This window comes from Erpetoichthys calabaricus, chromosome 12 (assembly GCF_900747795.2).
Source record: "Erpetoichthys calabaricus chromosome 12, fErpCal1.3, whole genome shotgun sequence".
Taxonomy (NCBI): domain Eukaryota; kingdom Metazoa; phylum Chordata; class Cladistia; order Polypteriformes; family Polypteridae; genus Erpetoichthys; species Erpetoichthys calabaricus.
In genome coordinates this window covers 8,554,524-8,578,690 of record NC_041405.2, presented here as the reverse complement: position 1 = coordinate 8,578,690, position 24,167 = coordinate 8,554,524, and the positions used below count along the sequence as shown (strand labels likewise).

At 43.0% G+C, this 24,167-nt stretch overlaps 1 protein-coding gene across 1 annotated transcript in view; it reads right to left on the bottom strand.

The window, feature by feature from the left end:
* The window catches only part of LOC114663226 (killer cell lectin-like receptor subfamily G member 1), a 40,490-nt gene that overhangs the window by 11,265 nt on the left and 5,058 nt on the right, over positions 1 to 24,167 (bottom strand). The window contains exons 2-4 of the mRNA XM_028816978.2: positions 20,249 to 20,344; positions 13,529 to 13,680; positions 144 to 253 (exon numbers count right to left, since the gene is read on the bottom strand). Coding sequence (XP_028672811.1) covers positions 144 to 253; positions 13,529 to 13,680; positions 20,249 to 20,344 — 358 coding nt within the window. The remainder of the gene's footprint in view (positions 1 to 143; positions 254 to 13,528; positions 13,681 to 20,248; positions 20,345 to 24,167) is intronic.

Below are 24,167 nucleotides of genomic sequence, written 5' to 3'. Positions count from 1 at the left end.
AGTAGCGGTTTTGTTCTTCTTTTGCGCCACTGTGTGTCTATTTTACCTGACCACACCGTTACTAATAGGGGCAACCCGGTTGGCACCCCAACATTTCTTTTTATTTGGGTTTGTGTGTCCCCTTCAGTTGACGACACACTTACTCTGCATGATTGAAGGGCTGTCCATTGATCCATTTCCACTGCTCTCCATTTTTCCTGTTCAGACCGATCCAAAAGGCCGAGTATATCCTGCAGTGAGGAATAAGGAAATCCTACAAAGAAAAGTGAAGGAAAACTTGTTAGAAAATGTAACTCTTGATCAAAGCCTGTCATATACTCCTAACCTGCCGCTCATATACTCCATCCTTCCTGTTTCTAAACCACTTTATTCTCTCACATGACCTGGAGTAGCCTGTCTTAGAAACAACTCAAGAGCATGCATCTAATACACTTATTTTCTTATTTATATTTCCATTCGCATTTTTAAAAATCTTACATTACTTGTGTCGCATAATCCATATGTCATTTATCCAGTCATATGCTGAAATTGAGCAAAACACATGCTTTTTTTGCTAAAATATTGTTAGATACTTCCAAGAAAATCAACACACATCATAAACAGGAAATGTAAGTCCACATGGGATTGCCGTTTTGAACTGAAGATCCACCTCTCCCCGTCATTTGTTGGTCAAGAGTCCTGTCTTCAATTCAAAAGGTGAATCCCATGAGGCTTTAGTTTCCTCCTTATGATGTGCACTGGTTTTCCCTGGAAGTATGAATGTAACAGTTGTAAGCCACTAGGGGGTGTACTGCCACCCTAACCCCCAGACACAGACAGGCAGGACACAGATTCACTTAACACCCGTGTTTATTTACAGTTTGTGCAGTCATTCCCAACACCGCATTATAAAGTCCATTCCTTTCCTTGCCACCAGTCCATCTGCCTCCACTCCTCCTCAGGCATGTCTCCTTCCTCCTGACTCTGGCCCCTCAATGGAGTGAGGCGGCTCCTCTTATTCAGGTCCCGGGAGTTTTTCAAGTGGCTCATCACTATTACCTGGAATCACTCCCAGGTGTGCTGGAGGTCCTCTACAGGGCTCTGCAGCTTCCCCTGTCGGCCCTCACAGAACCCAACAGGGCTTCACCAAACTCCAGTTCCCAACATGCCCTGCAGGAATCTGTGGTGCCACAGCTGCCCAGGAGGGCTGCCCTCTAGTGTCCCAGGCGAGATATTGCCTCATCAATTCCCTTTCCCCTGGTGCTTCCACCCTGCCATCACACAGTATATTAGCAAAAAAGCTTATGTGTTGTACTTTTTGACCATGGATTTTGCAACACAAGTAACATGAGATTTTTTTTATTCATTTTTCCATGGATGCTTTCCATATTGTTTCTGTTGTACAGCATCAGTCACCATTGGGTTCTGTTATATCCTAAACTTTTCTTTCGATTCTGCATGAAAACATGTAATTTAAAAAAAAAAACAATTCTCTGCCATCACTACAAACTACATAGGGTAAGTAACGTAAAAAAATACTTTTGGGTGGAGTATTTTTTGAAATTGCATGTGGGTCATAAGATCTACTATCGTGGGCTGCATCAGGAGTGGGCAGGAGGAGGAGTATAGGAACCTAATCAAGGACTTTGTTAAATGGTGCGACTCAAACCACCTACAACCAAACACCAGCAAAACCAAAGAGCTGATGGTGGATTTTAGGAGAACCAGGCCCCTCATGGACCCCGTGATTATCAGAAGTGACTGTGTGCAGAGGGTGTAGACCTTTAAATACCTGGGAGTGCAGCTGAATGATAAACTGGACTGGACTGTCAATGCTGATGCTCTGTGTAAGAAAGGACAGAGCCGACTATACTTCCTTAGAAGGCTGGTATCCTTCAACATCTGCAATGAGATGCTGCAGATGTTCTATCAGACGGTTGTGGCGAGCGACCTCTTTTACGCGGTGATGTGCTGGGGAAGCAGCATAAAGAAGAAGGACGCCTCACGCCTGGACGAACTGGTGAGGAAGGCAGGCTCTGTTGTATGCACGGAGCTGGACAGTTTGACATCCGTGGCAGAGCGACGGGCGCTGAGCAGACTCCTGTCAATCATGGAGAATCCACTGCATCCACTGAACAGAATCATCTCCAGACAGAGGAGCAGCTTCAGCGACAGACTGCTGTCACCGTCCTGCTCACTGACAGACTGAGGAGATCGTTCCTCCATCACACTATGTGACTCTTCAATTCCACCTGGGGGGGGGGTAAACGTTAACATTATACAAAGTTATTGTCTGTTATACATGCCTCGCACTCTCCACCTTGCATTTTTTAACTTGCACTGTGTTTTTATCACTCTTTAATTAATATTGTTTTTATCAGTATGCTGCTGCTGGAGTATGTGAATTTCCCTTGGGGATTCATAAAGTATCTATCTATCTATCTATCTATCTATCTATCTATCTATCTATCTATCTATCTATCTATCTATCTATCTATCTATCTATCTATCTATCTATCTATCTATCTATCTATCTATATAGATGTTACCCAAGCAAAATATATTGATAATAGTAAGAATAATAAAAGAGCATATGGTACAAATGTATAGGTAGCACCCAGCATATTTAAGATATGTTTGAATATAATGTCACACGCGTGCACTTGGGGAAAAACTTACAGGCTTAGTTGATGACAATATTACTCTGGGCCACCTGAGGGCACTGTGTGATAATAGTATCCCTCCATCTTTCCCCTCTGTAGAAAGGAAGACCAACGTGCCAGCACCTATTATGTCACTTCCGGGTACAACCCAGCTGTATCCGCCTCTTTCTCCTAGGAAACATCATAACCGGAGCCGACACCATCTTGGGGCAGACTCGATCTCAACAATGGGACCAGTCTCCCTTTTAAGCACCTACCACATGTTTCTTTTGCGCCTTTTGCACTCCTTAACATATACAGGGTTTTCCTGCGGGTGCCCCAGACCCTTTATGTGCCTCTTTGCGTTCTCTATTCACAATATTCAACAATACACTTATTTTTGACCTCAGAATTCTGAATCTTATCATTTGGCCAATTTGATATCCCTACTGCAGATTTGTTTGTTCTATACCAAAAGTCAAAGTAAAAACTGAAAAATTAAAACATTCATTTTTTTTTTATACAAGAAGCTACCCAAAAATAACTAGAATTGAAAAAAAAATAGTTTTAATAATCTCCTTCCAAGTACTCTTCATGGGAATGAATGCACTCATCCCAACAGGTTTCCCACCGGTGGAAACATTTTTGGAATTCCTGAAGAGGAACGTCGTCCAAGGCCTGCGGTGATTTTTCTTTGACTTCCTCCAAGGTACAAAAACACTTTCCTGTGAGTTCCTTTTTTCATATGCAGGAACAAGAAAAAGTTGCATGAAGCAAAGATCAGGCGAGTAGGGAAGGTGGCAAGAACTCCAAGAGACACAAGTCAATTCAGAAATCTCTTCAATTGTCCGAAGACGATCTTTGTAAATTGCATTGCAAACTTTGTGGAAGGTCGGCAAGATCTTGGTTGGTCTTCAAGTGACATTTCCCCTTGTTTGAAACACGAAAACCACCTGTGTTTTACTGATAGCTTTCTCTTTAAAAGCAGTTTCAAGTATCACTACAGTTTCAGCAGATGTTTTCCCTAAGAGAAAACAAAATTTAACGCAGACTCGCTGTTCTTTATGATCATCCATCCATGCATTTTCCAACCCGCTGAATCCAAACACATGGTCACGGGGGTCTGCTGGAGCCAATCCCAGCCAACACAGGGCACAAGGCAGAAACCAATTCCGGGCAGGGTGCCAACCCCCCGCAGGACACACACACAAACACACACTAGGGCCAATTTAGAATCGCCAATGCACCTAACCTGCATGTCTTTGGACTGTGGGAAGAAACCCACGCAGACACGGGGAGAACATGCAAACTCCACGCAGGGAGGACCCGGGAAGCGAACCCAGGTCTCCTAACTGCAAGGCAGCAGCGCTACCACTGCGCCACTGTGCCGCCCCTCTTTATGATCACCCATCACAAAATTTGCAGAACACATTTAATAAGCACAAAGAAAAACCGACACGGAATGCTGTACGAACAATACAGAACAACGCCACTTGGCAGACTGGCACAGAATACTTTAAGTATGCTACACCTAGCAGCGAAATTCGCAACTCAAGTTGAGATTGCGTCCCAGGTACAGATTCCATTTATTTTAGGGTACCCCCTCGTATATATATATATATTGTGGAGACCAGCCTCGACACAGACAGACAGACATAATTTCAGTTCACCACACACAGTTTGCAGTAATCCCTCGCTATATCACGCTTCGCCTTTCGTGGCTTCACTCTATCGTGGATTTTATATGTAATCATATTTAAATATATATCGCAGATTTTTTGCTGGTTCGCGGATTTCTGCGGACAATGGGTCTTTCAATTTCTGGTACATGCTTCCTCAGTTGTTTTGCCCAGTTGATTTCACACAAGGGACGCTATTGGCAGATGGCTGAGAAGCTACCCAACGTACTTTTCTCTCTCTCTCTTGCGCTGACATTCTCTGATCCTGACATAGGGGGATTGAGCAGGGGGGCTGTTCGCACACCTAGACGATACGGACGCTCGTCTAAAAATGCTGAAAGATTATCTTCATGTTGCTTCCTTCTGTGCAGCTGCTTCGTGAAGCGACATGCTGCACGGGGCTTCGCATACTTAAAAGCTCGAAGGGCACGTATTGATTTTTGATTGTTTGTTTTCCTCTCTCTCTCTCTCTCTCTCTCTCTCTCTCTCTCTCTCTCTCTCTCTCTCTCTCTCTCTCTTTCTCTGCTCCTGACGGAGGGGGTGTGAGCTGCCGCCTTCAACAGCTTTGTGCTGTGCGTTGCTTCGCATACTTAAAAGCCAAACAGCCCTATTGATTTGTTTGCTTTTCTCTCTCTTTCTGACATTCTGTGCTCCTGACGCGCACTCCTTTAAAGAGGAAGATATGTTTGCATTCTTTTAATTGTGAGACGGAACTGTCATGTCTGTCTTGTCATGGAGCAGAGTTTAAACTTTTGAAAAGGAGACAAATGTTTGTTTGCAGTGTTTGAATAACGTTCCTGTCTCTCTACAACCTCCTGTGTTTCTGCGCAAATCTGTGACCCAAGCATGACAATATAAAAATAACCATATAAACATATGGTTTCTACTTCGCGGATTTTCACCTTTCGGGGGGGTTCTGGAACGCAACCCCTGCGATGGAGGAGGGATTACTGTATTTACAAACTATTTACAATTATCACGCACAACCCAATGCTTCTGCACCACACACCCTCAGTCCGGGCCTCTTTCTCTGTCCAGCCTTCCTTTTACCGCCTCCACTCCTCTCCTCTGAGCTCTGTCCTCTTCCACCTGACTCCAGCTACTGAATGGAGGGAGGCGGCCCCCTTTTAAGTCCACCCGGCCGTGCTCCAGGTGCCTGCTGATGAGCTTCCTGCGGCACTTCCTGGTGTGGCAGAAGTGCCGCATGAGCACCTGGAAGCACTCCAGGTGTCCCTGGTAATCCTTCTGCCAGCACCTTCAGGGCTTCTCAGGCGTTCGGGCACTCCCCCGGTGGTGACCATGGGCCCCTATAGGGTTGAGCTTCAATGCTCCATTCCTGTGGCCCCCATACCACCAAGGCAGCTGCCCTCTCATGGAGTGGAGGTGTAGTCCCTCTCCTGGTCCTTCCCAGTGTCCTGGCTGGGTACTGCCCCCAGCCGTTTGCCACAATATACATATATATGAATGTCCTTGAGTGGCCCAGCCAGAGCCCAGACTTGAATCCGATTGAACATCTCTGGAGAGATCTTAAAATGGCTGTGCACCGACGCTTCCCATCCAACCTGATGGAGCTTGAGAGGTGCTGCAAAGAGGAATGGGCGAAACTGGCCAAGGATAGGTGTGCCAAGCTTGTGGCATCATATTCAACAAGACTTGAGGCTGGAATTGCTGCCAAAGGTGCATCGACAAAGTATTGAGCAAAGGCTGTGAATACATATGTACATGGGATTTCTCATTTTTTTTATTTTTAATAAATTTGCAAAAACCTCAAGTAAACTTTTTTCATGTTATCATTATGGGGTGTTGTGTGTAGAATTCTGAAGAAAAAAATGAATTTAATCTATTTTGGAATAAGGCTGTAACATAACAAAATGTGGAAAAAGTGATGCGCTGTGAATACTTTCCGGATGCACTGTATCCATCCATCCATCCATTTTCCAACCCGCTGAATCCGAACACAGGGTCACAGGGGTCTGATGGAGCCAATCCCAGCCAACACAGGGCACAAGGCAGGAAACAATCCTGGGCAGGGTGCCAACCCACCGCAGGACACACACAAACACACCCACACACCAAGCACACACTAGGGCCAATGTAGAATCACCAATCCACCTAACCGGCATGTCTTTGAACTGTGGGAGGAAACCGGAGTGCCCGGAGGGAACCCACGCAGACATGGGGAGAACATGCAAACTCCACGCAGGGAGGACGGACCCGGGAAGCGAACTCTGGTCCCCAGGTCTCCCAACTGTGAGGCAGCAGCGCTACCCACTGCGCCACCGTGCCGCCCGGATGCACTGTATATGTCTGGAAAGTGAACATCTGAGCACTGAGTCTGTAGTGACACCCGGTTTGAAAAGGAAACATCTATTTGCTTGCCCATTTGGGATTTTGACCATTGACGTTAGCTGTTATGTATTCTCTGAGCCTGCACTCTGTATAAAAGATAAATGGAGTTGCCTTTGAGCATATTCAACGAGTCTGGCCTGCAGGTGAGAGCACACGTTTCACAATTACCAGTCATCCCTTGAGAGGCAGCGACTTTTACAAAGCCAGCACTGTCTCAAAAATGAAAACTAAAGTTGAACAGTTTTAACAACTGGATAAATAGTGTCAATTATAAAAAAAAGAACACAATAAAGCCACATTTTAAAGAACACAATAGTAGATCACATTTTCCCCTGTGGCTGAAATATTAAAGCCTTGACAGGTTCAGCGGATTTACAGCCTAACACCTCAAGGCCACAATCCCGGCCTAAATCAAACATGAATAAAGCCACATTTATAAAATAAGACACCAGCCTGACACCGCTAACAGTTTCCTATTTGTGCAGCTCCATTCAAAGTGCTTAGAAGTAAGTGCTGGTAAGTCCCCTTTCACTTTGAGTGCTATTAAACATTATGACAGCAACATCACATTCAGTAAATGCATGTTTTCATATTCTCTTCCTTTTGTTTAGCCTGAGAAACTTCTCCTATTTCTAGGGATCAAAGAGGGCTGAGACATGGTGACAACACATGGAAGGTGTGAACACATGCAACACCATAGTGGCCATTTTTCCTTTTTTAAAGGATGTCTTGCACGTGGGTAACTCTTCTGATCTCTGTTACAACTTGCAGATTCTGCCGATGTGTGTTCGAGCATCTTCATTGTGTTCTTGCATGTTGTGTTGTGTTTTTCCCACTTTTAACACTACTTGCTTGTGCTCGCTATGCTGTGTCACACACATGTGCATGAGGGACAGTTTACGGGCTCCGTCCATCTATCCATCCATCCATCCGTCCATCCATCCATTCATCCATCCATCCATTCTCTCCCACTTATCTGAGGTCAGGTCACGGGGGCAGCAGCTTGAGCAGAGATGCCCAGACTTCCCTCTCCCCAGCCACTTCTTCTAGCTCTTCTGGGGGAATCCCAAGGCATAGAGACATAGTCCCTCCAGCGTGTTCTGGGTCTTCCCCAGGGCCTCCTCCCGGTTGGACATGCCCGAAACACCTCACCAGGGAGGCGTCCAGGAGGCATCCTGATCAGATGCCCGAGCCACCTCATCTGACTCCTCTCGATGCGGAGGAGCAGCGGCTCTACTCTGAGTCCCTCCCGGATGACTGAGCTTCTCACCCTATCTTTAAGGGAAAGCCCAGACACCCTGCGGAGGAAACTCATTTCAGCCGCTTGTATTCGCGATCTCGTTCTTTCGGTCACTACCCATAGCTCATGACCATAGGTGAGGGTAGGAACATAGATCGACTGGTAAATTGAGAGCTTTGCCTTATGGCTCAGCTCCTTTTTCACCACGACAGACCGATGCAGAGCCCGCATCACTGTGGACGCCGCACCGATCCGCCTGTCGATCTCACGCTCCATTCTTCCCTCACTCGTGAACAAGACCCCGAGATACTTGAACTCCTCCACTTGAGGCAGGATCTCGCTCACAACCCTGAGAGGGCACTCCACCCTTTTCTGGCTGAGGACCATAGTCTCGGATTTGGAGGTGCTGATTCCCATCCCAGCCGCTTCACACTCAGCTGCAAACCGATCCAGAGAGAGCTGAAGATCACGGCCTGATGAAGCAAACAGGACAACATCATCTGCAAAAAGCAGTGACCCAATCCTGAATCCACCAAACCGGACCCCCTCAACACCCTGGCTGCGCCTAAAAATTCTGTCCATAAAAGTTATAAAAGTTTACGGGCTCAAATGCTGCTATTCATAAGCCAGACCAGGGGTTGGCGCTCTCACCTGATCCTCCCTCCTCTTGTTCCTCTGCTGTTCAGCCAAAGGCCCTACCCCCTCAGTGACATCACCGTCAGTCCACCCACTAACATCACTACCGGCCAACCCTGATGACATCACTTCCAGTACCCAGAATTCACCTTCCTGTCACATCAGTTCCTCTTCCGGCTGCCCTGACTCCACCTCTTCCTCCTATCCACCATATTTATAGAGCAGACTCACCCTGTTGTGAACTCCGATCTGTAAAGATGTGTTTCTTTTATTTTGCTGATTTTTTCTGTATACGGGGTGGCCATCTCCTAAACCTTTTTCTTGTCTGAATTCTTTTTTTTTTACCACAGCTGGTGACTTTAGGGGGTCTGCTTAAATGGGTAGGTACTCACATTGACCGGGGCAGGGTCAAGTTAATCAAGTAAGTCCTTCTATTCTCATCTTAAGCCTACATATCCATATTACTAACCGAAGGTTGTAAACCGGATGTCACGGAAGCAGGGCGCTGGGTGCGCGGCGCATCGAAGCGCACGCGCACTGCCGCACTGCAACGAGCCTGCGCATAGCTAACGACACAGCCACAGAAAACACAGAAACGAGACCAGATGGAAAGAGACAATAAACGAAAAAAGACGAGCCCATAGCTAACGACACAGCCACAGAAATAACACAAATGAGACCAGATGGATTCAGCGCCCCGCCCCAAAGTCAAACCCAAGTTACTACGGAATCCCCAAAGGTCCACACTACACAGCATATGTAAATCACATTACAGGAATTCGTTATTAACAGTACAGCTACAGAACACACAGACACGAGACCAGATGGATAAAAACAATAAACAAACGCTCCGTATTAAACGTAAGTGCAATTATAATTCCTAACAGTAAACGACGTATAGCACACAGACTCACGACTCCAAAAAGAAACAGCTCAACTAACGGAAATACAAAAACGAGCCCGCATGGATAAAAACAATGAATGCAGACGCTTGCAACAATGAACGCAAGCGCTTCACAAACAGAAGCAAAGGAGTCACGGCTCCAAACACTAGATGCAAGGGAGGCACGGCACCAAAACGAAACACCTCAGGTATCGTATAGGCGGGCTGACGTATCGTGTCTACTGGGAAACTCAGTGAATGCGGCGTCTATCGATATATGTGTATGTATCTAACGGAAATACAGAAACGAGCCCACATAGATAAATGAACGAAGACTCCTACAACGCACACATCGAGACAGGCTATAGGTACACGAAGGCGCCTACAACACGCTTCTGAAACAGCAGAAGCATAGGAGTCACGGCTCCAAAAACAAACAGCTCAACTAACGGAAATACAATAACGTGCCCACATGGATTAAAGGAGGCACGGATCCAAAACGAAACAGCTCAGGTATCTTATAGGCGTGCTGACGTGTCGTGTCTACTGGATAACACAGTGGATGCGGCGTCTATCTATATATGTGTATGTATCTAAACTTGAGGTAGTGGGGACTACTGACAGTGCCAGCAGTCAGCTACTCCACAGTGCCTGCGGTCAGCGGTCCAAGTATAATTCCTAACAGCAAACAACATCTAGCTAACAACACACCCATGCGCTTCTGAACCTCCATATTACTAACCGAAGGTTGTAAACCCGAGTTACTACGGAGAACGCAGGCGCCTACAACGCGCTTCTGCAACAGCAGAAGCAATGGAGTCACGGCTCCAAGCCGAAAAAGCTCAACTAACGGAAATACAGAAACGAGCCCGCATGGATAAACACAATGAACACAGGTGCTTCACAAACACCAGAGGTAAAGGAGTCACGGCTCCAAACACCAGAAGCAAAGGAGGCACGGCTCCAAAACGAAACACCTCAGGTATCATATAGGCGGGCTGACGTATCGTGTCTACTGGGTAACACAGTTAATGCGGCGTCTATCTATATATGTGTATGTATCTAAACTTGAGGTAGTGGTGACTACTGACAGTGCCAGCAGTCAGCTACTCCACAGTGCCTGCGGTCAGCAACGGCAAACGACGTCTAGCTAACAACACACCCATAGGGAAACAAACACAACACTGCATGGATAATAACAATGACCGAAGGCGCATACAACGCGCTTCTTAAACACCAGAGCCAGACAAGTCATGGCTCCAAAACGAAACCGCTTTACTGCAAATATATGTCTTTCATTGAATGAACACTTTCCCAGGACGCTCCCACCCTCCATAATCTTACATTCCTACACATATTGGAGAGAGCAGAAAGTAATTGCCATTCTTGCATTTGCGATTCTGTTTATTTCCTAATGGGTTATTATTAGAGCCTTTCTCTGATATTCTTGTATCATTGCCTTTTTTTTAGTTAGAGAGTGTGTGTGTGTTAGTAAGTGACTCAACTGCACAATTCTTTTACTTTGAGTCAGCTCTGACATATTGCTAGTTCCTCTTTTTTGTTGTGTTTACAACTTCTCCGCCAAAGGTTTTTTGAGGGCATGCATTAGAAGGTCAGATGTGATCATTTCCTGGACCTGTTTATAGCCATAGGGTGGCAAAAGCTATGCCAGCCATGTGGGGTGCAAGGCATGCTCCAGGTCTGGATAAGATATCAGAGAGCAGAAAGTAAAAAATAGTATTTTACAGGGACTGATTGATGTGAAAAGCATTTTTTTTAAATCATTTATTCAATTTATGGTTATTGGGAGGCTGGAAGCTCCCAAAAATAGGACTCAGTTCTATATCAGGGCAGACTCGCTCACACTGGGTCAGCTCAGAGCCACTAGTTAACTTAACCTGCTTATCCTGTTTTTGATAAAATGGGCACATGGAGTAAAATACACACACTCAGGGAAGGGGAGAGAATGTGCAGACTCCACACAGGCCGAACACTAGGACTAACTGCTGTGCCACTGTGCTATGCTAATGTTTGACGTGCTGTTTAAAATTGAACTGACCGCTTGATGGAGCGGGTACAGAAGGTGAGCGGTGCCAGGTTAACTGGCAGCTCTAAGGCTACGTCCACACTACTATATTTCTGTTTAAACGTGTAATCATTAGTCTCCAATTTTGCCTTTCATCCATACTACCCTTTGGTATTTACCCTCCAAAAACGGAGACTTTTGAAAACACTCTCCAGAGCCGTATACTTCTAAATACATGGACTCTTCATTACAATGTGAATGGGTGAAAACATGGACTTCTAAAAAACTGTGTTTGTGCTTATTATGTTGCACTTTGCTGATTAGATTTCACTCATTACAGCATCCCATTCCCTGATAAAACTGTTATATAGTGCCCCACAGCAGATACAGAGGAGTTGTGTTGTATTCCTGTATGCATCTACATTGTGTTTTGCAGTCTGAATGCTGCATACATACCCAAAAGTCAAATAATATACAGGTTATATTATTATATTATATAACCTATATACTAATATAGGTTAATACAGTTTTGCAATAAACATTACCCCCGAACGGCAATCCCATCCAGGATCGTTCCCCTCATGTGAACATGTGAACGTTCAGCTCAAATGCCTTTTCAGTGTGGATGGAGATACTTTAATAAACGATATGAAAATGCTAGTGTGAACAACAATCATTTTTTTTCAAAAATACCTTTTTTCAAATAAAAACATAGTTGCATGAATATAACTTCGAGTTGTTCCAGTTCTAGTGTGCGTGTGCGTGAGTGACATGATGGATTACGGCCCTTTACTGGGTTGGTTACTGCCTTGCATTTGACGACTCTGGGATTGGCTCCAGCCTATGCAACCTTGGCCTGGATTATACAGGTCTGATATTGGATAACTTGATTGATACATTAATCTGTGTAAGGTATGAATCAAACCAAAATAAATACTAACTAAAATTGGATATCAAAGTGTAAAATGATTTTAAAGACTGTGCATCATTAACAACCTTAAAAAATACAAAATGAGTTCAATATCCCTTACTATATTGGTAACTGGCTGTGTTAGATGGGTTGAAATCTAAGTAATCAACAAAAAACCACAGCGTTAACATTTGCAGTGCAGCATGCAATAGATATGTCTGTGTTATGTGCCATTTGTTATGGGCTTTGTGAAAGCAGTGCTATATTTGTGCTGTGCCATCTTTTGCAATGAAAAATGCAATGTATTTGTCTCTGTTATGCCATTTATTATGGAATTCGTTAAAGCAATGTTTGTGCTGAGCTATCTGTTGGAATAACAAATTTAACATATATGTCTCTCTTATATGCTATTTGGTGTGAGATTTGTAAAAGCAGTGGTAATGTTTGTGATGCGCCATCTGTTGGAATGAAAATTGAAATGCATATATCTCTGCTTTATGCCACTTGGTATGATATTTGTAAAAGCTAAGTTAATGTTTGTGATGCACCCTCTGTTGGAATAAAAATTGCAATGCATATATCTCTGTTATATGCCACTTGGTGTGATATTTGTAAAAGCAGTGTTAATGTTTATGATGTACCATTTGTGGGAATGACAAATGCAATGCATATGTCTCTGTTATGCCATTTAGTATGGGATTCGTAAAAGCAGTGTTAATGTTTGTGATGAGCTATCTGTTGGAATGATAAATGCAATGCATATGTCTCACTTATATGTTGTTTGGTGTGGAATTTGTAAAAGCAGTGCTAATGCTTGTGATGTGCCATCTGTTGGAATGAAAGTTGCAATACATATATCTCTGTTATATGCCACTTGGTTTGATATTTGTAAAAGCAGTGCTAATGTTTGTGATGTTGTCATCTGTTGGAAAGATAGATGCAATGAATTATAATATTAAAAATGTTTGTGATGCACCATGTTTTGGAATGACAGAGACATAGCAACCAGACTGACACACAGACATTTATGCTTTTATTATGGTGGATTGTTCCACAACACATCATGGTAGAGTTCATGCAAGAAATGGCAGTACTTACGGCAAAAAAAAGAATGAGAAGTGAAAGACGTTGCAATAACATTTTTTTTCCAAGTGTAAATGTCTTTTCTTGGTGTCCTTACTCACCATCTCCTCTTCGTCTTGTAGCATTGCAAGATGACCCCCCTGTGACACACACTTCTCCTTGCTGGCCTCCCAGGTGCTCCTGTTGGTTGAAAGATAGAAGCAGCTCTCTTTAAACTGCATCCATTTTTCAGGGCAACGTCTGCTTGATGTTCCTGCAAATTAAGACAAATAAATAAATGTGCAACAGCTGATGAACAGGGAAAAACACACACAAAAGAAAGCTGAACTGCATTACAAGTGAAAACCACTAGATGGTGCAAAATGTCCCTTTATTTTTTAATAGATGGTAAGACCTCTCATTGTGTGTGTCTTCCCTAACTGGTCAGTGAACATCTCTCATCCTGGTTCTTTTTAAATGACCCCTGTGGCGTTATGGTTTCCAATTCACGCCAGCCACATCTTTATTGCACAGCCTTTATTTTTCTATCAAGGTATTCAGGGTTCATTATTTAGCCAAAGAGACAAGAAAGTTGGGTCTGTCTGTGTCTTCCTAGGTATTATTAAAGATGAGCAGGGTTTGTCCTCCTTGTTCCAAAGTTAGACCTGACAGTGTTTTATCATGGAAATGTATCAATACTTTAACATGGCCACTTTATAGAGCCCCATGTATACGGCACAACCAGACCAAATGGTGGTCTTCAGACCTGAATTACGCCTGTTCTGCCCACACTCGATAAGAGCAAAATACCTCCACCAAATCAAACAATATTAAATGAATAATACTATACAGCCGTGGCAGACAACCAGGGATCCTGCCCCACCGGGACGCCTGGAAGAAGGATGGACCAGGAGAGGGGCACTGTCTTTCCCTGGGCGTAAGAAGGCAGCCCCCCTGGATTCCATCAGGGCCACGGAGATCAACCCCTGTGGGGACCCATGGCCACCACCAGGGGGCGCCTGGAGGGCAGCACTTCTGCCATACCAGGAAGTGCTGCCGAACCAGGAACTATGTACGCCCGGAATGCTTCTGGAAGTGCTGCTGGAAGACCATTGCAGAGCACCTGGAGCACATCTGGGGCGAGATTAAAGGGGCTGCCTCACTCCATTCGGGGAGCCGGAGTCAGGTGGAAGAGGACAGAGCTTGTGAGAGAGGAGTGGAGGCGACCTGAAGAAAGACAAAGGACTGATTATAGTGTCGTGATTGTGTACTGTATTGGTGTTGCATGTTTTGAAGATTCGGAGTCCGTGTCTGTTCGTGGCGAGGCCGGTCTTTCACACAGCAAAATGGTTAGAACCGAAGGGAACAAAAGTAGGAAATGTATTTGAAAAGCATCCTATTGAAAGCTATTGTACATATGCAAAGATACGAATAATGGTGAAACTTCAAGTCTGAGTGTTTATCACAGATATCAGAGCAGGAAAAGAGTCCTAACTGGCTCAAAATTCTCAGAGTGATGCCAGGGCCATCTTAACTGTATTATAGTCCCCCAAGCAAAGCAGTGTACTGGGGCCCCTACCTACATAACCACACACAGGAATAAAAAGGGAAATAGTCAATAAAATTAAACATATTGGAACATTAGAACACTCTAGATGAGAACAGGCCATTCAGCCCAACAAAGCTCGCCAGTCCTGTCCACTTATTTCTTCCAAAAATAACATCAAGTCGAGTTTTGAAGGTCCCTAAAGTCTTACTGTCTACCACACTACTTGGTTGCTTATTCCAAGTGTCTATCGTTCTTTGTGTAAAGAAAAAACTTCCTAATGTTTGCGCGAAATTTCCCCTTAACAAGTTTCCAACTGTGTCCCCGTGTTCTTGATGAACTCATTTTAAAATAACAGTCTCGATCCACTGGACTAATTCCTTTCATAATTTTAAACACTTCAGTCATGTCACCTCTTAATCTCCTTCTGTTTAAACTGTAAAGGCTCAGCTCTTTTAATCTTTCCTCATAATTCATCCCCTGTAGCCCTGGAATCAGCCTAGTCGCTCTTCTCTGGACCATTTCTAGTGCAGTTATGTTCTTTTTGCAGCCTGGAGATCAAAACTGCACCCAGCACTCCAGATGAGGCCTTACCAGTGTGTTATAAAGGCTGAGCAGAACCCCCTGTGACTTGTACTCCACACCTCAAGGTGCTATATAACCTGACATTCTGTTAGCCTTCTTAATGGCTTCTGAACACTGTCGGAAAGTCACTAGCTTAGAGTCCACTACGACTCCTAAATCCTTCTCATAAGGTGTACTCTCGATTTTCTGACTGCCCATTGTGTATTCAAACCTAACATTTTTACTTCCTATGTGTAATTCTTTACATTTACTGACATTAAATTTCATCTGCCACAAATCTGCCCAAGCCTGTCTGCTATCCAAGTCCTTCTGTGATGATATAACGTATTCCAAACTCTCTGCTAATCCACCTATCTTGGTATCATCTGTAAACTTAAGCAGCTTGTTACTTATATTCCTATCTAAATCATTTATAGATATTAAAAATAGCAATGGCCCCAGCACTGACTCCTGCTGGTCACTACTCTTAACATCGGCCAATTCTGATGAGGTTTCTCGCACCTTCACCCTCTGCTTCCTGTGTCTGAGTCAATTCTGCACCCATCTTAAAACATCACCCACTTCTTTTAATTTGATGCCCAACCTCTCATGTGGCACCTTATCAAATGCTTTCTGAAGTCAAGATAAATAATATCATCTGCTCCACTTTGATCGTATCCTTTTGTTGCCTCCTCATAGAATTCCATCATGTTATATTTATTGTATTGGTAATTCCAAGAAAACCAGCATTTAAACATTAAAAAACCTGCTGTACAGAAAAGATTAATCAACACAAACGTTTGAACAATATAACATAAGCCTTGAAAAACATAAACATTTCAACATATACATACACAGAATGGGGCATAGGGGCAACTGCCCAGTGTTGCCCATGCATTAAGATGGCCCTGAGTGACGCAGATTTAGTCCTACTGTTAGGAGTAGTGATTAAAGCATCTCATCAATTTTTCTAATTTTCAGAAACTTCTCCAAACTTCACCAGGTTTTAAGAGAACTCGTGAGCTGTGCTAACACGCAATGAGATGCCAGAAGATGGCATTCAGGCAGAGATTGGCACACACATCCAGGGAAAAGCTGAATGCATTGTAAATAGTGAACAACACCGAACGTGTAAAAATATATCGATTTGACAGAGACGGAATAATATTCACAATAAATCTTGCAGGCTACGTGATTGATTCATCTAATAAGGAAAAGCCAATGCGCTGCCATTTGAAATGAAAGTGTTGGTAAAGTTGGGTGTAAAATGCAGCTTTGCAATAGCAACAATCTGGATCTGTCACAACCAACCATTTCTTGAATTCTGCACCACAATTTTTCAGATTAGCTCATATTGAGTGGTATGGAAATGTGCTAAGGTTAAAGCACGATGCATTAATGTCAATCGTTGCGCACGTAAAGATGATTATCACAAAGGCGGATGAGCCTGCATATGTGACTCACAAGCGATATCACAGTGTCAACACACTGGTGGTCATTGGGGTGCTAGTATATTAGCCAGAAGATAAGCAGAGCTGGATGGGTGACTGACAGGGAAACGCCACACAGGTCACACAGGTTACTATTTTATAACATAAATATAATGTTTAATATAATGTAATTGTTTCATTTTTTATATTTTTTGATTTTAATTTATAACAGATAACATTCTATACCGTCGTCAAACTTCACAAAGCAAAGCAAAATTCAGCAAAAGAGAAAGAGATATGTAATTGTTTAATTCACAGTTCATCATTACGAGTTTAAATATTTAATAAAGAATCCTTCATTGTGGTTTGTTCCGGTCGCCAAACAGGTAGTTGCATTTCAGAGCCATCACCTAAAGCTACTGAGAGGTGATACAACCTCTAAGCATACCACTTTGCGGAGCCATGTTGCCCACTTACTTTTATTTTAATTTCCTGTTCATCAGTAGTAGGCAGCAGAGGGGAAGTGTCTCTTCACAAAGTAGACTTTTCCACTCACGTTAGCCTTTTGACTCTGCCAGTTAATTCACTTTTTTTGTGTGTGTGTGTGCTCGTTGCCTGGTGGCACACACTTGGCAGAACTTTTCCAGTATCTAAGATGTACGTTCGTTACATTTTTACAAAATAGTTGCATGTAGGGAAGAAATATCTACAGGAGTATTTACTGGATATTTTTATATACAGTCACACTGGATCAATAGAAATCAGAATGTATAATCTGATTAAGTGCTGATTTTACTATGTGACTCTGCACCTTATAAGACCTTATCATTTTTGAAGTATATTGTAATGTCAGCGATATGGTTTAAATACCGTTAAGCACTGAGCCTTAGATAGTTAAAACGCTGGGATGCACCGAGTCTCACATGTAACTACTCCAACCAATGTAAAATGACACCCTGAAAACCGATGCCAAAGACTGAGTGGAGGATTAGCAATAAGAAGGTGTGGTTGGCAGACCCCCAACAGAGACAGATACATGCCAAGTAGGACTCGGCTATTAGCATCAAGTCGACTTTCGATGGTCCCTAAAGTCCTCCTGTCCGCCACACTATTTGGTCGCTTATTCCATGTGTCTATGGTTCTCTGTGTAAAGAAAATCATCCTAATGTGTGTGCGAAATTTACTCTTTAACAAGTTTCCAACTGCGTCCCCCTGTTCTTGATGAACTCGTTTTAAAGTCACTGTCTCAATTAACTGGACTAATTCCCTTCATCATTTTAAACACTTCAGTCAGGTCTCCTCTTCATCTCCTTTAAAGGCTCATCTCTTTTAATCTTTCTTCATGACTCATCCCCTGCAGCCCTGGAATCAGCCTTGTCGCTCTTCTCTGGGCTTTTTCCAGTGCTGCTATGTCCTTTTTGTACCCTGGAGATTAAAACTGCACACAAGACTCTAGATGAGGCCTCACCCGTGCGTTATAAAGCTTCAGCATCATTTTTTCTATTTAGCCTTCCATCTTTCTGCTTCCTTCTGTGCATATTTCAAGTAAAATCTCAAGGATAATTAATTTGACAGAGTATAAATACTAATTCATAAATCTTTCTATATTGGCCTTTATGCTAAATACTTGAGGAAGGTGCCCTGTGGTGGGCTGGTGCCCTGCCCTGTGGTTTGTTTCCTGCCTTGTGCCCTGTGTTAGCTGGGATTGGCTCCAGCAGACCCCCGTGACCCTGTAATTAGGATATAGCAGGTTGGATAATGGATGGATGGATGGATGGATACTTGAGAAAGATGAAAATGTAGTTTTAGATTTTTCTGTTAATTATAAAATAACCAATCCATCTTTTGTTAAATATGACCTCATCTGTTTCAAACAGAAATTAACAAGTGGAGCAAATCTGTGCAGCAAATAAAGTGTGAATGCCACACAGGTTGGACGGGCATCCCGACCAGAGAAGAGGATGGCTCCTTACTCGGACGGGAGCCTCCAAACAGACAGATGGGCATCCCGACCAATAGGAAGGAAGAAGCCAGACCCAGAAGTGACAGTCGGAGGAGAAGGATGGAGAGCCCACTGGAAGTGGAAGATATTGCTGGGGACTTTTTATTCCCCCAGAACAGGAGATGGCAGCAACCCTCTGTATCAGTACCCATTTGGGAACCAGTAAGGAATGCTGGGAGATGTAGTCCAGCAATACAGCTCTGCTGGGGACCATAGGTGCCACAAGGGGGTGCTGCAGGGAGATGAGCTCCCTAATAAATGGGACTTCCGTATGATCCAGAAGTACTTCCATCGGGCGCCCCTGGCCCTGGCACTTGAATTACTCCTGGGTCCTTAATAAAAGGGACTGCACTCCCTTGTCCAGGTGAGTCGGAGCTGGGAGGACTTAAGCAACACTCAACTTGAGGAGGGCAGTGTGGTGGTGAGAGGAATTGTGTTTGGTGGAAAGAGACAACCTGTCTTAGTGCTTTTGTTACTTTGTGGAGGTGAATTTAATAAACCTTCTGTCATTTGAACCCGGGACTCACTGTGTGTTCGTGTTTAGGGGTACGGTGGTGCCCCGGTTTCCATCACAAAAGAAACATCATTCTGCTGTTAGAACAGTGTCATTGCCTGGCTATGAACAAGCAGAAATAAATATAAGTCAACTACAAAATGTTTGTCAGAATAATGCAACTTGACTTTTAAGTCCAGATATCTTTTGAAAATCTACTAATGCTTTTAGGACTGCTGGCACAGAATTTTGTGGGTACGATATATACAGTACCGTATCATCTGCATATAGTGATAGTTTCTGTTCAAGTCCTTCTCTGAGAATCCCCTTTATCTCTGATGCTGAAAGTATACAGCCAAGGGTTCAATGGAAACTGCAAAAAGCAATGGCGATAAGGGGCATCCTTCTCGAGTACCACATTCTAATTTGAAGTTGTCTGAAATAATGTTGTTAATACAAACTGAGGCTTCTGGACTAGTATAAAGTAGTTTCATCGACACAACTTGAATTTTAATTTAGATAATTGTCAAAAATTTAAATCCTAATGGGTAACAGCTTAGCCACATCAGTACTGAATAGGCATCGCAAATTGTCAACACTCAGAGGCCCACAAAACAAATCCAAAACATGTCAACAGGTTCTGCAATTATCGATAATGAGTCCACAGTATAAAGCCCTTCGATGATGAAAGAAAAAAAACCTGCAGAGCACACATTCTGTGAAAATGGGTCACTTATCAAAAACGAAACACAGAAAATTGACTGTATATTAGTTCATTTAGTGTAACTCAAATGTGTAAAGACGTACCCATCAGAAAGATGACTTTGACAGCAGACGATAAGGCCACCAGAAGACAAATGGCAGTTGCGACTAGAAATGTCACCAATCTTGTAGTCCCTTTTGCTATAGAACAAGAAAAATTAATATCAGGTATAACACAGATGTAAAGTTTCATCAGTGCTTTTTGGGTTTAGAGAAAAGCAACATACATCTCATTTTTAATTTACTAATAATTTATTAAATGTCAAGAGTCAGACATCAAGAAGGCAAAAAATATTGTGTTCTATGGTATCTGCAGTCTCATTGACCTAAAAGCAATTGACACGTACCATCAGCTCTGCATGTGGAAGACCCTTTTTATAATATTAATACTGATAATCTGTTGCAAACAATTAATGTTATGATTGTCGGCCATCAAGTTCTTTAACATTGATCTTGTTGTCCAGAAGTCAGAAAAGGCAGAATTTGTTAATCAGCCTTAGTAAATGCAGCTGAATGTCCTCATGAAGAAATTTTAGCATTGATATTAAGTTGTGAGAGAACACAGATTATAATTATTCCACATCTCAAAAAATGCAGGTGAGAAGATATTTGCACACTGCAGCCGAATGGAGCTACCAAGGAAATTAATGAGGAACTGAGCCTGATGGACAGCCATGATGCCCTCCATGTTCTGTAACACCTTCCTCATCTCCAAAAAAGCTGATAAACTAAGAAATGGCCTGTTCAGTGGTCTGGGATCTAAGGTCCCACAGAGGACTCCATGGAATACAGCCAGCTGAGGCTTCTGCTGATGATAATAATAATTTAAATATTGAACTGCAAGCTTGTTGTTCTTCTCACACTTCCTCCAGTGTATAATTGCTTGCATGTCAGTAACGTATTAACTCATCTTATTTACATCTCATTTCATGGATACAGAATTTTTCATGTCTGTCTGTCATAACAAAGGCAGTGATTTAAAGTCTGGAAGTTATTTTGTTTGGAAGGGAAATCCTATAAAGTTAGGTATTACGGGCCACCATAAAAAAAAGCAATGTGGCAATGAGTGAGAGCAGGATTCTCAATTTTAGCACACCCACATTTTGCAGTTTCATTCTTAGGTCCTAATATCACATGAAGTTTCATGATTTTTAAAAAAAAATAAAATCTCTTCAATATATCAGTGGTGCTTCCTTAAATTTTTTGCTTCAACTCATTTTTTGCCAGCTGAGGTCTCAAGGCATTTTACTGTATACTTCCTAAATTCACTCTCATTTCCCACTTCTTACTATTGACTTGTGCCCACTTTCTAGATTCTATACTTGTGTTTCATTTTTCTTTGGCACCTGCCTATTGATTTTTCTTTTCGGGTTCCCCAGTTTTCCCTGCACAACCTTTAGGCGTGTGTCAGCCGGAGTGGTGATTCCATATTGGCCCTGTGTGGATGTTTCAATGAGCTTGCCCAGCATTGGACGGGTGCCACATCTATGGTTGCTTCCTGCCATCCTCCCTTACTAACTGTGATTCAATAAACTTGAGTACCAACTATGATAGGTCATTTGTGAAATAAAATGGCTAATTCCATCAATGTTGTACTGTATGTGCCTTTCCAAAGGTTATATGTAAATACATTTTATTCTGAATAACTGACAGCCCAGAATGTTCAAAGACCTTTCTTGTGAAATACAATTTATATGTTTAAAATTACAGAGGAATGACATGTGGGCAGCACGATGGGTGTAGTGGTTCAAATTGATGAGTCACGGATTCCAGCATCCTGAATTCAAGCCTTGCTGTCTTTGTTAAGTTTTTTAATATTTTTTCCCCATATCTATTTGAAGTTTTCTAAAGGCACCCCAGTTTTCCATCCATCCATCCATAACCCTTTAATATGTGTGTTGGACTGAGTAGTCCAAGTTTGCCCATTGGGGACATTTGATTGAGTTTACCAGCAGTAGACTGTCACCTATCTTGCGGCCTGCGCTAATGGGACAGGTTCAGGCTCCCAGTGACTCTAAACTGGATTGCAGGGCTTGATAATGTTGTGTTATGTAGGAATGTTTTGTCTACACTTTGTGACCCAGAAAAGTGGAGGTACCCTGAGATGAGAGTGACGTCAAGGCTGAGGAGAAGAGGACCCGTCCCTTTTGTGTTTGGGGTGCTCTCGTCTTATTTTGTAAAAAAAAAAATACTATTTTAGTGTTTAGACCTGTTAGGTGAATGAATTCTTCCTTTTTCTTTAAGTCATGATTCAGACCTTTAACATTCCAGCTCACAAAGTTAACTGTTTGGTTATAAAGATAATTCTTCTGAACTTTTGTTGTCATTTTGGAGTCTTAACTTAAGATAAGAAAGCTTGTAGCAGTGCTACCATGGGGAGAACTTCACTTCCCAGCAGCCCAAAGAGGTTACCCACATAGGATGACGGGAAAGGAAGTAGGGGATGCTGGGGATGAAAGAGGCCAGCTGGAAAGTTAAAAATGGAGGCCTGATGGAGCAACAGGAGATTGGTGTTTTTGTGTATCCAGTCCAACGTGTCGTATAAAAAGTCAATTGTGCCCTTGGATTGTTTCACGTCAGATGAATGGACTGTCTCGTGCCTGCCTGTCGTGTTATAGTGATGGATTAATTGTTGTACGTCTTCAAAAGGAGCGCTCCTGGAAATCTCACTCCTCACTGCTCAGGACTACCGGTAGGACTGTTTCATTCATTTTCTGTGGAAGCTGTTCACGGGATTCTCATCTTCATACCATTTCACCAGCTTTTGCTGTATTGGGCTGTACCAGGACATTGGCTTCAGTGTTCATTGTTGTGGTTTGTTTGTGTTTATTGTACATTGCCTTAAGAGGACAAGGGGTGGGATTATTTAGCGTAAGTTATATTTTGTTTATTAGTATTTAAATACATTCTTTAATTGTTTTATTAGCCGTTGCTTTTTTGTCTCTGCTTGTTGTGAGTGTGTGCAGGTCGGGCCAGGGGTGGGTGCGTCCCTGGAATCTCCACCAAAAAAATAAATAAGTCACTGTCTCTTCGACAGTAAGAATCTTAGCAGCACTATAACCACTACAAACTTTGACCTTAATTTCCAGTTTTCCCAGGAGTTATTGTCATGAAGCCTAATGCTACATCGGCACTTATAATTATAAGAATTAATAGGATAGATTAGAAATAGCTTGCTCTCATTCTCTCCCCAACTAGTCCCCCTGCCCCACCATTTTGCCTCCCCACATGAGGCTGGACCCCACTTCACAAAGTCCCAGTCCTCTGACGTACCTAGAGACAGAGCACGTCCAAAACAAGATAAGCCCCCCAGCAGCAGCGTATAAGAACTAAAATAGAGATATCAATTGACAATACGGTCCAAATATAATTAGCAAAAAATACAATATTGAACCATCTTGAGAGATCAAACCCAGGGAATGACGTTAAACAATAGCCCTGGATAAGCATACTAAGCCCTAATACAGTAAACCACGGGTATGCTAAGCTGTCGTCTTGTTTTGTTATGAAGGGCAGTGTTTAGCTTTACAATGATGGCCTCTATAAATTATTGGGATCTGTAGGTTTATTTATGTTTATTTACTCATGTGGGGCATCTGTTGGTGAAGAATGGTTCACGGATCTTGACTTTGCTGATGATGCTGTGATCTTCGCGGAGTCAATGGAGGCTCTGATCGGGGTGCTCGAGAGACTGAATGAGGGGTCTGAGTGTCTGGGCTAGCGAGTGTCCTGATAAAAAACAACATCAAGGCCTTTAATGACCTCTTGGGCACGGCAATCAGCAGTATGTCTGTCTGCGGAGAGAGTGTCGACCTCGTCATTGAGAGGTTTACTTACCTGTGCAGTGACATTCATGTCTCTGGTGACTTTTCCTATGAAGTCAGTAGACAGATTGGGAGAGCATGGGGGTTCATGAGGTCACTGGAAAGGAGTGCGTGGCACTCCCGACATCTATACAAAAGGA